At 34.4% G+C, this 14,493-nt stretch overlaps 1 protein-coding gene across 4 annotated transcripts in view; it reads left to right on the top strand.

Annotated features, from left to right (window-relative positions):
- Nucleotides 1-4,810: 4,810 nt before the first annotated feature.
- The window catches only part of LOC136042732 (chromosome partition protein Smc-like), a 101,202-nt gene continuing 91,519 nt past the window's right edge, over nt 4,811-14,493 (top strand). For 3 of the 4 annotated variants that reach the window (XM_065727698.1, XM_065727697.1, XM_065727695.1), the window contains exon 1: nt 4,811-4,954. In XM_065727698.1, coding sequence (XP_065583770.1) covers nt 4,854-4,954 — 101 coding nt within the window. In that variant the 5' untranslated portion in view covers nt 4,811-4,853. Of the gene's footprint in view, nt 4,955-4,996; nt 5,075-14,493 lie in introns of those variants that run through there. The other variant, XM_065727696.1, reaches the window with a different exon arrangement.

Raw genomic sequence — 14,493 nt, 5'->3', positions numbered from 1 at the left:
TGCAGAACAAAATGGCTATCTCAAAATTTTGATCCGTTGACTTTGGGAAAAAATGAGCATGGGAGGAGGCCTAGGTGGCCTCCAATTTTTTGGTCTCTTAAAAAGGGCACTAAAACTTTTCATTTCCATTAGAATGAGCCCTCTTGCGACATTCTAGGACCACATGGTCGATAAAATGACCCCTGGAAAAAAAAAACAAATAAACACGCACCCGTGATCTGTCTTCTGGCAAAAAATACGAAATTCCACATTTTTGTTGATAGGAGCTTGAACTTTTTGCTACAGGGTTCCCTGATAAACTGAATGCGACGGTGTGATTTTTGTTAAGATTCTTTGACTTTTAGGGGGTTTTTCCTCCTATTTTCCAAAATATTTCAAATTTTCTCAAGCTCATAACTTTTGATGATAAATATTAAATTTGATGAAACTTATATATTTAAAATCAGCGTAAAAATTCAATTCTTTTGATGCATCTTTTAGCATCAAAATTCCATCTTTAGAGTTTCGATCACTTTTGAGCGGGGTCGCTCCTTACTACAGTTCGTTACTACGAACTGTTTGAAACATCTCTATTCAATAGTTGTAACTAGTAATCTGCCGTAATAAATATTTCTTTGAGACTCACTTTACTTATTTTATTCTTCTTTTTTAGTGAATCGTTGGGTATAGTTCCTTTTCCTCAAATCCGTTCGCTTTCGACCTCGAAAGTTTTGTAAAAGAATAAACTGGAATTTGAAAAAAAATTCTAAAAAAAATAATTATTCTTTTGAGTAGAAAAAGCCCAAAACAAGCCACATTAAAAAACAATAAGCCCAGTTTCCCGCCCCAAGCCCACCCATCCCAGCCTAGAGAAATAAGCCACCGGGGCTTGAAACAAGCCAATCTGGCAACACTGCACATGTCAAGCATTCTTTTTTTTGAGGAATTAGTGCCATCTATCCATACTTCAAGTTTTGTCAATTTTGTTTTTCTTGTTTCAGTTGCCCACCGTCAACGCAAATACCATTGGTGAAGAATTTTCAGTCGAGCGGTTGTTTTTAATTTAGTCCTTTAATTTGAGATGAAAAAAATAAATATTAATGTCTTATTCCTATTTTGTTTAATTATTGTTGGAGGTAACTTATTTACATTCATATTACTGGTTTTCCTGTAAAAAAGGGTAGAAGAAGCTCTCCCAGGCTAGTCAGAAGACTCATTCTGTTCCCCGTTCAAATATTTGAAGGAAACACCCAAATATGCTGAATCTGGATACAAGCCTTTTAGACTCCAATTCGCTTTTTCATTTGACATTTTATACGGGAAATCAGCCAATTCAAAACTCTGCTGTTGACAAATAGAATTCGCTCTTCCATAGTAACACCAGTCATATTTCTGTGGTGGATTTGGCCTTTCTTGCGCCCGGAATAAAACTTTGATTGCAGTCTTTAAGCTTTTGGTATTTGCCAAAATTCATAGAACTCAAGCCACCAGCAGCAAGCACACATTGAGGGGGCACTGTAGTAATCCTTTATTCAAAAAATTTATATCATTTTTGGTAATTTTTCCGCAAATCTAAGAATTTTACATAATTTGTATGTTTTATTTTCTTGAATAGGGAATTTTTCATGGAGGGTAAGCCATATTTACCTGCATTGTTTAAAAAACGATCATAAATTAAGTAAAAAAAAGAAGCTTTTTCAGCTGAAAGTGAGGAGCAACATAAAATTTTGAAACCAACAGAAGGTATTCCATATATGAAAAAACACCTCCCATCCTCAATTTTTGTTTCGTTTTGAGTTTGAATGTTGCTACTTCCTTTCAGTTGAATTTTTTTTTATCTAATCAATTGAGCGTTATGAGCAACATTAAAAGATAATATAACCGAAAATCATTTCGTATATTAGGAGGGCTGCAGCCTCCCTTAGTCCTAAGTTTTTAGTACTTTTAAAAACCTTCGGATACTAATTAAATGACTTTTCTGTTTCAAAAGTTGCTCATAAGGAATTAGGAGAAAAAGTAAATCTTTGGCGCAAAGAGGAGACTGGTTACTCTCCGATTACTTTTGACTATTGAAAAGAGCACTAGTCCTTACAATTTTCAATTGAATGAGCCCCTTTCGAATTTTCTGCGACAGCTCCTTCTATACGAAGTGCCCTGGTCTAAAATAAAAGAAAAAAAATATATTATGCCCATATTGCTCTTTACTTAGGCAACACTGTTGCGCTGCCTTAGATTATCGACTTTGAATAGATTTTAGTGACTCATGAGTAGCCAGGCCAAAATGATTGAGAATGGTGCTCTCATGATATCTCTCTTAAATGATTAATATGGAAGATGAAGGCCAGGGGTACTTGAAATCTTTCAACGACATACCCCTTAAAAATAAAATTCTGAACGACATTCACGTAAGGCAAGTTTTCTCGACTGAAAGTTAGAAGCAACATTAAAATGTATAATGAAAAAAGAAATCACCAATGCAACAGCACAAACAAATTAAAAAAAAAGAAAAAAAAAACAAAACAGAAGGAGAAAAGGAAGACTGTTTTCCTACATTAGTAATTAATATAGATCAGTACTTGAATGAGGCCTTAACCCTACTTATCCATACAATCGCATAGGTCAAACAGCATAGCCATACACAATCAACCATAAGGAATAATCCATGGACAGGCAGTCGTGTCGTAAGTAAGTATAAGTCGTCATTTACCAAATATGAAAAAAAGAAAAAAAGAAACTTGTTGTTAGTTTATTGTTGTTGATAAACCTATTTTTCTCTGCTGTGGTTAATCAACAAGCTATTCTTCAGAAATTGTCTTAAACCCTTTTTATGGCACTTGGTATTTACCAAGTGGCATATTGCGATTGCAATTTCTGTTGGTCTGTCTGTCCCGGTTTCGCTAGCTTGGGCACTTCCGGATAAGTTAAGACGATGAAATTTGGCAGGCGAATCAGGGACTAGACCAAATAAAATTTGAAATATTCGTTTCCCCAATTCGGCCATTTGGGGAGAGTGGGGGGATAGTTAATTCGTAATAATTCGAAAAAATGAGGTATTTTCACTTTACAAACGGATGATCAGATCTTAATGAAACCTGATATTTATAAGGATGTCATGTCTTGGAACTTTTATTTTAGATACCGACCAGATTCGGTGACATCGGGGGAGCTGGAGGGGAGACCTGAAATCTTGAAAAACGCTTAGGGTGGAAAGGTTGGGATGAAACTTGGTAGGAAAAAATAAGCACAAGCCCTAGATACGTAATTTACATATGTGGAATGGATCTGCTCTCTTTGGGGGAGTTAGGAGGGGGACTAATTCTGAAAAATTTGAAAAAATGAGGTATTTTTAACATACGAAGGAGTAATCGGATCTTAATTAAATCTAATATTTAGAAGGACCTCGTAACTCAGACCTTTTATTTTAAATTCCGACCAGATCCAGTGTCATTGAGGGGATTTGGAGGGGGGAACCAGAAATCTTGGAAAACACTTGGAGTAGAGAAATCGTGATGAGACTTAGTGGGAAGCAAAAGCAAAAGTACTAGATACGTGATTGACATAATTGGACCAGATCCACTCTCTATGGAGGAGATGGGGGGACCTATTTCGGTAGTTCAGAAAAATTAGAAAAATCAGGTATTTTTAATTTACGAACTGGTGATTGAATTCTAATGAAATTTGATATGTAGAAGAAATTTGTGTCTCAGAGCTCTTATTTTAAATCCTGACCGGATCCGGTGACGTTGGCGGGAGTTAGAGGAGGAACCCGGAAATCTTGGAAAACGCTTAGAGTGGAGGGATTGTGATGATAATTGGTGGGAAGAATAACCACAAGTCTTAGATACGTGATTGACATAACCAGACTGGATTGGCTCTCTCTGAGAAGTTGGGAGGGGGGGGGTTATGCTGAAAAATTAGAAAAAATGAGGTATTTTTAACTTACGAACGGGTGATCAGATCTAAATGATATTTGATATTTAGAAAGACCAAGTGTCTTAGAGCTCTTATTTTAAATCTCATCGGGATTTGGTGACATTGGCGGGAGTTGGGGGGAGGGACCAGAAATACTGGTAAACGCTTAGCGTAAAGATTGGGATAAAACTGGGTGGGAAGAATAAATACATGTCCTAAATACGTTATTGTCATAACCGAACTAGATCCGCTCTCTTTGGGGGAGTTGGGGGGGGGGATTTGTTAGTTTGGACATTTCGAGATAAGTTGGCAGGTATATCAGAGAACAAACTATATTAAATTAGAAATAGTCTTTTTCTTGATCCGACCATCTGGGGGGTGGAGGGAGCGAGCAAACAAGATAGCTGAGAAGAATTTTATTTGCCGATAAAAGAAATGATTGTTCTTCTTAAGTATTGTTTATGGTCTAGGGGTATGATTCTCACTTAGAATGCGAGAGGTTCGACTCCCGGATCACCCCAATTTGTACATGAAGAAGATCTGTAGCTAGGTACGTGATCAATATAGCGATCACAGAAAGTTGGCAGGCGTATCAGGGAACCAACAAGATTAAATTATAAATAGTCGCTTCCCCGACTTGAACATTTGGGGGGGGGGAGTGGAAGGAAGGTTAATTCAGAAAATTTAGAAAAAATGAGGAATTTTAAACTTACAAAATGGGTTTTCGGATTTTAATGAAATTTTATATTTTGAAGGACGTCGTGTCTCAGAGCTCTTATTTTCAATCCCAATCGGATCTGTTGACATTGTGAAAATTGGGGGGGGGGGGGGGAACCAGAAATCTTGGAAAACTTGGTGAGAAGAAGCTTTTGGCTCTTCCGAATTCGTCACAAGTGCCATATGAGCTTTTGGCTCTTGTTTCTAATGAAATTTGAAAATTCAAATTGTGAACATACAGAAAAATGGAAACAGGAAAAAGAAAGTCACTTGAAAAGTCTATAATAGTGTGGTCACACGCATTCCATGATCAAGAAAAAGTTGAATATCTTTTAAGTAACAACAGGTTAGTACTGACAGCTCTATCTATAATAAAGATTAACCATGTGTACCCTAGACTGTAAGGGCCAAGAGTGTAATACCCTCCCCAATATTAGGCTTAAGCTTAATGCCCTATTACAAGAAGGTATTACCCGAATATCTTGGCTTTAATTATTTGTTTCTAGGCATTTCATACATGGTGGGTTTATAGCCTATGCAGCCCATTGCAAGCTGATAAAAATATTTTACCTCAATTATGAGTTTTCAACCATTTTTTCATTGAATTTTTTGTTAAAATTCTAGTTTATTGACTTTTGGCTGTCTTGGAGAGGAGTTAAGTTAGGAAAACCAAAACTTTCAGGGATGGGTCTAAAGGCTAAAGTATACCCAGGGAAGGTATTTTGTAGTACCTACCTCCACTCCTTCTCCCTCTAGAGGGTCTTGACCTTTGATGACCTTTAAAGATATGTGTGTTATAAAAGTGAAACCTTGCAAAATAGATCTTCTTCTTGAATGAAGTACAACAAAATTGTTTTCAGCTTCACAATTTTGCTCAATCCCAATTTATAAGGTCTTAAAGATATGCAAATACATTTCCTAAATTTTGAAAGAAAACATTGATATGGCTCAGAATTCTACTCAAATAACAGGAATTGCATTTTTGGAGCTAAAGGTAGAGAAAAGCATCTGGTAACTGAAAATTAAGGTAAAGTGTTGTTTTGAAAAATTTTCAATAGGTCTTGTATTCATTCAATAGACCTGTCATGTAGGCAAATTTCAGGGCCCTGTAGAGGGAGAAGGAGTGTAGGTAGGTACTTGAAAATACCGTCTAGGGATATACTTTAGCCTTTAGACCTATCCCTGAAAGTTTTATTTTCCTGACCTAACCCCTTTCTAAGATAGCCAAAAGTCAATAAACTAGAATTTTACCTTCTTACTTCATAATAGGCCTAGGCAGTATTTATATTACTGACCTAGCTAAAACATAGATATATCTTTAGAGTCATATCTGTATCCTGGACCAAATAGCCTATAATATTAATTTATTTTCAGAAATGAACTTTGCTAACCCCTGCTCCTCTAATGTGCTAATAGGCTATATATCCTGAATTGTATGTTGGCATTGAATTAGTCTAACACTATGTCCAGACAATGGAAAATTCATTATAGTCATTCTTTTGCTCTAAGATCTTATATCTAATATCTTACATCTTTCTATACAGGTTTCCATTCTTTTCCTCATCTTTGTACTAAGATCTTCCAGCTCATTGATGTTAGCAAAAAGTCTGAAGAATGTCATGTTTTTGCCAAGTAGAACAATGATAAGAGATTTGATAATTTGCTCATCATTGTTCTTAGACCACTGATCAGAGCTGAATGATGAAAGACATATGCAAAAGAACAGCATAAAAAGTAAGATCTTAGTCCTAAGACTTCACTTTTAAATGTTCTTTGTTAAAAGATGTAAGATCTTAGCACAATGATGAGATACATAACAACAAAGACCACACTGCCTTTCCATCACAAACACCAAAAACAAGGAGAACAATAGGGAATTTCTCAAGACAGTGAGAAAAAAGTCAGAATGAATATTTCAGCCCTTTGTCCAAGGGCCATCTTCAGCAATACAAAAATAGATTATAAGAAAAAATTTGCAACAGGATAAATTCACTAAAACTAAAATGAAAAATTTTTCAAAACAGTCCCAGCATCCTTACTTCAGCAAAGTTCAACCAAGACAACCAGAGTCCTGGTTGAACTTTACTAAGACTTTATGTAAATATGCCCAATCCTACTACAATAATAAGGTCATAGAATTGTTTACCAATAAACCAAAAAATTCCTATTCCAAGGTATTTCAGCAAAGATCAACCAGAATAACCAAATTCCTGGTTGAACTTCACTGAGGTAAGGATGCTGGGACTGTTTTGAAAAATTTTTCATTTTAGTTATATTGATTTTATTCTGTTGTAAGTTTTTTCTCCTTATATATTTTTTGCATTGCTCAGGATGGCCCTTGGGCATAGGGCTGATATATATATATATATATATATATATATATATATATATATATATATATATATATATATACATATATTTATATATATATATATATATGTATATATATTTATATATACATTGACAGTCATGTTTTCACAGTCACTTTAAATTCCCAAAATTTTTAATTACTAATGGTGAAAGCCTCAATTTTAACAAACATACAGAACTCAAGGTGCTATCAGAATGTAACCAAATTGGTGTTACAGCTATTACAGAAGTACAGTCTCATGATCAAAGGCCTCTTTGTTTGTCAAATTATTCAGAATTTTTTAAAACTCTGTCCTTTGGATCACTCACTTGGAAAAAAAAGAGGTGGTGTCATTTTTTTTACTAAATGCAACCTTTTCCCTAAAATTATTCCTGTTCCTAAGTCATCTGAGTATGACAAAATCCTTTGGCTAAGTATTAGACCTAAATAACTTGCTGTCTCTATAATATCATTGCAGTAGCTATTGCTCTCCAAACCAAAACATTGATGCAAAATGCAAATTTCTTCAGCAATTACAGACCAGTGCTGATTTTGCTATTTCTAAGTATCTTAATGCCAGACTTTCTTTCATTGGGTACGCCAATGAAATTAAGATGAACTGAATTTTCTCCTCTCTAAAAGTTAAGCAAATAGTTAAAATACCAACAACTAGGGGGAACGCTTCTCTAGATGCTATTCTGTATAATTTTTACAGTCCTCCTTAAGCTTTGCCTCCATTGAGTGGGAGTTATCATCTTTCCCTCCTCCTGTCCCTGGTTTCTAATTTTAAGTATTTATTCTCAGTAACTTCTGTCTCTTACTGCCCCCTTCAATGTAGAATGTAGGTGATTACTGAGGATTGGTCTGATATTCATAATTTGTATAATCTTGATGAAAAAATCACTTCCTTTCACCAAAAGCTAAATGATAAATATCAATTTCTTTCAACAAAAAAGATTTAAAAATTGCTCCAGTGACAAAACATTCATGAATCAACCCATAGAAACACTTACTAGAAAAAATTGAATCTTTTCAGAAATGGTAAACTGGATGAAGCTAATAAATTAAGAGAAGCAATTAAAAAGGAAATATCTAGCTGCCTAAGTTTGCCCATTCCCACTACAGGAATAAGGTCATAGAATTGTTAACCAGTAAACCAAAAAATTGGTATTCCAAGGTATTTCAGCAAAGTTTAACCAGGAAAACCAGAGACCTGGTTGAACTTTACTGATACTGGGATGCACGGACTGTTTTGAATAATTTTTCATTTTATTTTTATTGATTTTATCCTGCTGTAAGTTTTTTCTTCTTATATATTTTTGTATTGCTGAGGATGGCTCTTGGACATAGAGCTGAAATATTCATTATAATTTGTTTCCCAATGTCTTGAGAAATTCCCTATTGTTTTCTTGTTTTTGGTGTTCACAATGATGAGCTAAAGAACGACCTTATTCCATATGTAAAATTAACTTTTAAATAGCATATATACATTTCAACTGCAACTTCACTTCACTTTAAATTCCCCCCTCCTCTCATGTACAAAAATATGGCACAAATTGTATATTTCTTGTGTGTTTCCTGGTGGTTGATTTTGTCACAATCTATTCAATTCACAGGTAAACTGGTTTAAACAAGCATAATACTAACAGTAGTAGGCTGTCCAAGATAAGAGAAACAGATATCATCTTGGACAGTCCATAAAGGGCTTAAAATTGAATTTCCAAGTGAAGCAATTATTATATTCAGAAAGAGCATAAAAAAGCCATTGAGTGTTATTGTTAACTTATATTTGGGTAAGAAATATAAATTGCCCAAAATTTACCAATTCAATTTATGAGTACTTAGTTAAAACAAGATAAATGCATAGGAAATATTTATTTGGGGTATATATTTGAAAATTATATGAGCATGGTTAGGGGTAAAGTGGAACTGCTCTCAAAATGTGCTAACTAGCCTACAATGTTTTGACATATTATGAAGTAAGAACTGCTTTGGTAGCATGTGTCATTCTCAATGCACGATATTGTGCACTAGTTCAACGATTTATTACATTTTAGTTGAATTCTAACCCATATAAAAGTTTTTTTTCTATATGAAAAAAAAAACAGATGTAAAGATCTTGAGAGCCCTATAAACTGGGAGCAAAGAAAGGTATGAAGCTTCACATACTTTTCTTGTGAATATAAGATTTATTTTGCTAGGTTCTACGTTTATAAAACAAAAAATTTAAATGACAGTACCCTTTATAGAGAAAAGTAGTGTAGGTAGGTTCTCTAAACTCACTCCCAGGAGACCCTAAAGGCTATGGGTGTATTCTTAAGAGTTACAATGACCTTACTCAACCACTTTCTAAAATAGGCTTAGTGGAAAGCCTAAAATACTGGACTTATTCTATACTTGTTTTATAATTTCTAAAGCAGCTTAATTTGAAGATCGAAAACTTCCAGGAAAAGCTTTAGACCCTACATTGTCCATAGGAATGTTTCTAATTTTGTATAAGTCTATAGATTAGGCACATAATTATACGTGGGGTAATTTTTATGACCCTGGGCACATCGGAAAAAAAACCCTAAAACATCTAGAAACATCTAGATACAACATAGACAAATCAGGCATTACAACCGTTTGCCTTAAAAAAAAAAAAATGTAAGGCTGTATAGTTAGATGTATATTTATCCATCAGGTGGAGGGGATAAAATTGAAGCAGTGCTGTTTTGAGAATAAGATAATGAAGTATTTATGATTATTTTGAAGTAACTGGTAATTGTGAATATTGTAAGACTCTTTGAAAGAAACCCTAAAAAATTCTGAAAACTCCTTAGGGAAAATCACAGCCTAAGTAGCATATTTACTTGTCTCATTCCTGAAAGTTGTTTGCTTCACTCTATTCATGCTTTATGCAGATAAATACACTGTCATGGGTGTAATTTTAGCATTTCAATTGAGGAGGGAGAGGAAGTGTCTTGAGGCTCTTCCCTAACAATCTTTTCAAACATACAAGGTTGAACATAGGCTATTTTCAAGCTATTTAAAAACTTTTTTTGTGAAATCATTTTACAGTTAATAACAAAAACAAAACAGTAAAAAGTAAATATAGGACAGACCTGCCCTAAGTCTTCAGTAGGACATATTTCTTCTGGTAGTAACAAAGAAAGGTTACTATTTAGTAAAGAATCTACTTGGTTAATTTGAAAATCATTACACAGTGCATAATAAACAATGCACACACCATCAAACCAACATAGAATCAGGTTAGAAGTCCTGCTTCTGTGCTTGTCTGGTGGTGGATGCTCACCAGCAGACTATTGGCACCCAGCATTTGTTGTGCATGTCTACTTTTGTACACTTACCTTTCTCTATCAAACTTTAAACAAAACTATCATTAGGCTATTATAATTTTGGCCATATCAACATCAATCTAAAATATACCTCTAAACCTACCTGAATTTTATGTTGTGACAAAAAATGTTCTTGGTAATACATGAACCAGTTTCTCACTAACTATCATTTTTAAGTTTACTTAATAAATTATCCTAACTTCTGAAGTATAGGGAGGAGAGAACTGGTATTTATAATAAAAATGTAATAAAATACTATTTAGGGCTATATGTATATATAGAAAAAATAATTATGTTTTGTTCATCTAATGAAATCAATCATTACAAGGCAATGGTCACACCTGCTGCTCAATTGCTTGAAGCTTAAATGGTAAAACTAGATAATTGGTCTTTTGGCATCTTGTACAGGAGTTGAGCTAGGTGATTGAAACTTTTGGGGACGAATCCAGAACTTTGATCCATCATTCAGTTCAATAGTACTAAACAAATAATTTAGCCAACTCCTTCAATAAGGGTAGTGTAATTTATTTATCACTGGGTTGTTACTATTTCACCACCCAAGTCTATTTCTTATCTGGCTGATTATAAATCTTCAGCTAATGTTGTCCTTAATAAAACACAGCAGTGAACACTTCTCTTTATCCAATATTCAAGTGACATTTTCTCCTTATGCAAATTTAGAAGAAATGCAAATTAAGATTTTTGTTTTGTAGAGGCTTAACGGTCTGCCATCAAATTTGCGAATATATTTATTTATTTATCTATATATATATATATATATATATATATATATATATATATATATATATATATATATATATATATATATATATATATATATATATATATATATATATATATATATATATATATTCATATATATTTATATAAATATATTTATATATATTTATATACACATTGACAGTCATGTTTCCACAGTCACTTTAAATTTCCAAATTTTTTTTATTTCTAATGCTGAAAGCCTCAATTTTAACAAGCTTACAGCACTAAAGGTGCTATCAAAATTTAACCGAAATGGTGTTATAGCAGTTGCAGAAGTACAGTCTCATGACCAAAGGTCTTTCCGTTTGTCAAATTATTCAGAATTTATTAAACTCTGTTCTTTTGGATCACCTACTTGGAAAAAAGGAGGTGGTGTCATTTTTTTTACTAAATGCAACCTTTTCCCTAAAATTATTCCTGTTTCTAAGTCATCTGAGTATGACAAAATCCTTTGGCTAAGTATTAGACCTAAAGAACTTGCTGTCCCTATAATATCATTGCAGTAGCTATTGCTCATCAAACCAAAACATTGATGCAAAATGCAAATTTCTTTAGCAATTACAGACCAATGCTTAATTTACTATTTCTAAATATCCACATGCCAAACTTTCTTTCGTTGGATACGCCAATGAACTTAAGATGAATTTAAGTTTCTGCTCTATAAAAGTTAAGCAAATAGTTAAAATACCAACAACTAGGGGAAACACTTTTCTAGATGTCATTCTGTATGATTTGAATAATTTTTACAGTCCTCCTTCAGTTTTGCCTCCATTGGGTGGGAGTTATCATCTTTCCCTCCTACGGTCCTGTCTTTTAATCTTAAGTATTCATTCTCAGTAACATATGGCTCTTACTGCCCCCTTCTCTGTAGAATATAGCTGATTACTGAGGATTGGTCTGATATTTATAATTTGCATAATCTTGATGAAAAAAATTATTACCTTTCTCAAAAAGCTAAAAGATAAACGTCTAATTTCCCCAGAAAAAATATTAAAGAAGTGCTCCAGTGACAAACAATTCATGAATCAACCCCTTAAAACACTAATTAGAAAAAAAAAATCTTTTCCAAAATTGTAAATTGGATGAAGGTAATAAACTAAGAAAAGCAATTAAAAAGGAAATACGTAAATATGCCCAATCCTACTACAATAATAAGGTCGTTGAATTGTTTACCACTAAACTTAAAAATGGGTATTCTAAGGTAAAAAAGTTGTGCGGTAGGAGTCAAGGCCAGCTTGATTTCAACCTATCTGAATCTCCAGAAGTTGCTGCTAGTAATCTTAAAAAGTTCCTTGCTTCCATTGTTCAGAGCCTTCTGGCATTTTCTTATCAATCACCTGCTGATGATCTTCCACCTGCATTCCAATCCATATCTCCGCACGAGATCAAATGAAGAATCAGAAATCTACGAAATCAAGTGCCTGCCCTTTAGATATCCTGTTTCCTCTTATTAGTGCTTTTAGTGACTTCCTTTCAAAGCCCTTGTCAGTTTTATTCAATGAGATTACTGAGTATGGCCAATATCCGAAAATTTGACAGAAAACCTGGTTTTGCAGGTGTTTGTCCTATTTCACTCACTCCTATGTCTAAACTATATGCAGGATTCCTTGCAGATTGGCTAAAATAAAAAATCCTACGTCTTATTGAACTAAGACAATTCTGGGAACCTAAAATCTACTTCTACTTCCCATGACTTGCTGGCTTAATTCAATTTCTATTGACCTTCAAAAAGAATTTTATCTTGTTAACCACAATATTTTAGCTGACAAACATATAACTGATTTCTGCATTGATTCTTTCCTGGTTAAATTAGCTGCATCCTTTTTATCAAATAGATCATAGGCAGTCGAATATCTGAACCATTTTTCCAGTCCCCTCCCTGTCCACAATGGAGTACCCAAGGTACTCTCCTAGGTCCCCTCCTTTTTTCTGTTATGATAAATAGCCTCGCTAAGGAATCCACCTACAGAAAGAAATTTGTGGATGACCTAACAGTTGTTGAAACCTGCTACTGACACTTTGTAAACAACCCTATGAGTATCCTAAATAATGTTGAAGATGACGCTGCAAACTTAGATATGAGAGTAAACCCCTCTAAATCTATGATAATGCTAATATTTTCCCTCGAAACTTCACAACTTTTCTTTAACCCTATCTGAGATATTTTTGTGTCTTCCTTTAAATTACTTGGGGTTGTAATTTCCTCTAATTCAAAGTGTGATATCCACGTTAAAGATAGTGTCAGTAGAGCTAATGCGTCCGTGTCTCCTTAAGCTCTTGAATAAATTTATAGTCCCCCCATCCCATTCTTTAAGGATTTATACTCCAAAATCAGTGATATCGATGAAGTCGTATAATATCAGGCTGGGAGATATATAAGCAGTAATGAAGGTTTGTGGCGAATTCTATCATTTCCGATACATGAACGAAGTCCAGCTGTTGTTCACTTAGCGGTACATTTACAGAATAGTCAACGTGTTTATTTTTCGGAATCCAACGTGCAACAAAGAGCCCTAAATCCACCAGATACAACGTTAATTGCTTTCTTCACGTTATGTCAAAATGATTCTTTTGCAAAAAAATCTGCTGTATTCTGACGTGCCTACGTATTACACGTGGAATGCTAATAAAAAAATCATTTGAACGTCGAAAACGGGGTGAATCAGTCGACGGCAAACCTAACATCTTCAAAGAAACCACGATAGAAAGAATCTGCAGCATTCACCCCAATCAAGATGAATGCTTCTTTCTCCGCCTGCTTTTGGTTAATGTACCCGGCCCGACATCCTTTGAGCATTTGAGAACTGTAAACGTGACTATGCATGATGCTTATCGTAGTGCTTGCCAAGCTCTGAATTTATTGCGACCAACACTGGGATAATTGCATCAATGACGCATGCGAAACGTCAACTCCAACTCAAATTCGTGCATTGTTTGGAATCATATTGACAACTTGCTCTCGTTCATCTCCTACAGAGATATGGGAGAAATACAAATTGCAAATGGCCGAGGATATACTCCACCGAATACGGCTAGAGAGGTCAGATATGACCTTGGACTTTAGAACAGAAATTTATAACTGCACTTTAGTTACGACTGAAGATTTGTGCTTATCTATGGAAAACAAACTTCTCAAGCATTTGGGAATGCCTTCACCTAATCGTACTGCTGCTTTTTCTACATGTGTAGAATTGGATTGTGAACAAAGTTAGAACACGATTGATCTATTGTCGTATGTACCAACAAATATTTCTAAGTTTACGTCTGAAAAAAAGGCATTTATGATCAGATAATGCATTTTGTCGATAACTAAGTTGGAGAAATCTTCTTCTTGGATGCGCCAGGAGGTACTGGTAAAAGTTTCTAATTAGATTGCTTCTGGCATCAATTCGATCCAAAAATGACATAGTGTTG

Source organism: Artemia franciscana, unplaced genomic scaffold (genome assembly GCF_032884065.1).
Source record: "Artemia franciscana unplaced genomic scaffold, ASM3288406v1 Scaffold_188, whole genome shotgun sequence".
Lineage (NCBI taxonomy): Eukaryota > Metazoa > Arthropoda > Branchiopoda > Anostraca > Artemiidae > Artemia > Artemia franciscana.
This window is presented reverse-complemented; position numbering and strand designations above follow the sequence as displayed.